The following is a 2,554-nucleotide window of genomic DNA, read 5'->3' as shown; positions in this document are numbered from 1 at the left end:
TGAGAGCAGTAACAGGTAAACCACTGTTAAAGAACTGTCCTCGCCGCCTTTCAAAACATTATTTTAGTACATACACCTCCAATATGTTGCCATTTACGCTAAACTTCAGTGAAAAATACTTTGAAAAATAGCAAAGCTTTCTCTTCTTTAAAGTAAACAACAGCACAAGCAGAAATATAAAACCAAAACAACCAAAAAAACTAAAAGCAGTGAATATATATATTTTTAAAAACTTTCAGGAAATTTTAATCAGGAGGTGTTCAACATGTGTCACACTAACAGGCCATCAAGTGAACAAACACATGAGTTTCTAAACGATAGTGAAGAGGTATGAATAAATAAATGTGTTTTTTCTACTTCTGTTTAGACACATGACCCATATGAGCAGCAAAAACATGTTTTTAGACCAAATATTACAGATTTGAACAAATACGCACAAAAACATCAAAATTAGCACAGAAACAGTACTATATAACATTCTAGACACATTCTAGACAGTTTATCAGCTAAAAAAGTAAATTTTGGGGTAAGTTACTCTTTAAGTACTCACTAATTAGGTGATTTATAAAGCACTTTGAGTATCCTGGTAGGACAGAAAGGCACTAYGTAAGTKCAGTCCATTTACCATTTATTGTTTAAACTAAGAATCAAATCACATTTTTTGATCAAAAAACAATGTTTTATGTTTGCTGTGCTCATTGGTTTCTTATTTGATCATATTCAAAATAAAATCCAATCAATCAATCAACCAATCAATCAACCAATCAATCAAAAGTTGCTGTTTAACACTTTGGCATGCAAGGCATTGAAGCATTTTCCTCTGAGTAGAGCAAAGAATGCATGTTGACGCCCTGACCGTTACATCCTCCAGGTCTTTGCCCAGCTCGGTTGAACTTGCCACTGCTTCACGCTCAGTAATCCACTTCTCTAACTCCTCGACCTCATTGTGAAGTTGATAGAGCCAGTACTGTTGCTCGAGCTTGGTCTTTCTGTGATCCACCATGTCTTTGAGCGACACGTACAGCCGGTCTATGTGGGACTGCTGCTTTGTAATCTGCTCACTGTTGAAAATTGGGAGAAAAGAAAATGAAGTAACCACATGAAAATAAAAATAAAAACAAAAACAAGCAAAAAAAAAAACATCCATACATATTCGATCCTGTGAAAAATTGCAATAAAATATGTAATAAAGTAAATTAAATATATTCAAGTCCCACCTCTCYGGGTGCCCCAGTTCCAATAAACGCTGGCATTGCTGGGACAGCATGCCTACTGTCTCTGCATAAGTTTCCACTGTTTGCTCCAGAGCCAGGTGGGCCTTCAGCAGCTGTAGAGTACTTGCCTCATCCTAAAATAATGTCCAAATACAGAGCCTATAAAAAAGTATTCATCCTTTTGAATTTTTTACGTTTGTTTTTGTTGTTATAAATCAAATACTGGTCTGTAAAAACTCTAGCTTTACAAAAAAAAACCTTCACTGTCAATGAAATCAAATTTTTTATCCATTTTGTGTCTTTGATATAAAACTTGTAAGGTAGACAGAAGATTGCAACAATGTAAAGATTCAGCTCAATCTATTGGCGTAATAATGTCTGAAGCAGGAGGCGCTGTCTGTGAGGATGCTGTGAGCTCACAGGAGTACACGTTTGCTGCTCTGGGATATGTGGAGAAGTGTGTGGAGGACGTTACCACCACAAACACTGTGAGACGCTACYCAAAACAGACAACGTGGCTGCAGAGTTTGGGTCACTGTTAAAGACCAGGACTGATGCGTTCAAGTCTGGTGATGAACAGTCACTCAGGGCAGCAAGGTCAGGTCTGACTGCAGTTATTAAACGGGCAAAAACTGCACGTCGGCAAGATCCAGGATCATTTCACCTCCCAGGATCTGTACGGCGTGTGGCAGGGTATTAAGTGCATCACAGACTACAACACCAGAGGTGCACATTGCCCCAATGACCTCTGCTTGTCTGATGCWGGTTCTAGTCCGCTTCGAGGACCCCAGCACCTCTGTCTATCAGAACCAGAGCTAAATGTCTAAAAGTTCAGCAGACGTGAAGTAACAGACACGAGTTTTTCTTCAAAAGGTAAGTGTGGTTTTATTTACAGTGGAGAGAAGGGGGAGTGGGAAGGAATCGAGGTTTCGAAAAAAACAGCAAAATCAAGTATTTCTCAATATTTTGTAAAGGATGACAATGAAATTTATGATCAGAATGAAATTGTAAATGGATTCAATCATTATTTTGTGAATTTTGGTCCAAGTCTTGAAGCTAAAGTACCAAAAGTAGATAAAAATGTGAACCATGCAGTGATGGGTTGTAGTAACAGGATTTTTCTTGATGGAACTGACAAAACAACAGGTGGGGACCAGAAACACCTCTGGGACGTGTCTTTAAGCTGAACTTCCTCATCACAGGAGAAGGGGTTATCTGCGGAATCGAAGTGGATGTGTCACAAGAGTGGGCATGTCACAAGAGTGGGCGTGTCTAAACCATAAACACTGTGAGCTACGAGGCCTACATGACGGTATTAGACCTCTATACAGCCTGACCCT

The 2,554-nt window shown here is 39.0% G+C and overlaps 1 protein-coding gene across 1 annotated transcript in view; it reads right to left on the bottom strand.

Annotated features, from left to right (window-relative positions):
• Window positions 1-856: 856 nt before the first annotated feature.
• LOC106535580 (spectrin beta chain, non-erythrocytic 4) overlaps window positions 857-2,554 on the bottom strand; it is a gene marked incomplete at its 3' end in the record, with an annotated part of 45,866 nt that continues 44,168 nt past the window's right edge. The window contains 2 exon segments of the mRNA XM_014032620.1: window positions 857-1,061; window positions 1,218-1,348. Coding sequence (XP_013888074.1) covers window positions 857-1,061; window positions 1,218-1,348 — 336 coding nt within the window.

The sequence above is a fragment of the Austrofundulus limnaeus genome, unplaced genomic scaffold (genome assembly GCF_001266775.1).
Source record: "Austrofundulus limnaeus strain Quisiro unplaced genomic scaffold, Austrofundulus_limnaeus-1.0 Scaffold1494, whole genome shotgun sequence".
Classification (NCBI taxonomy): Eukaryota; Metazoa; Chordata; class Actinopteri; order Cyprinodontiformes; family Rivulidae; genus Austrofundulus; species Austrofundulus limnaeus.
Note: the sequence above shows the minus strand (reverse complement) of the source record. Positions and strands in the feature narration are given on the sequence as shown.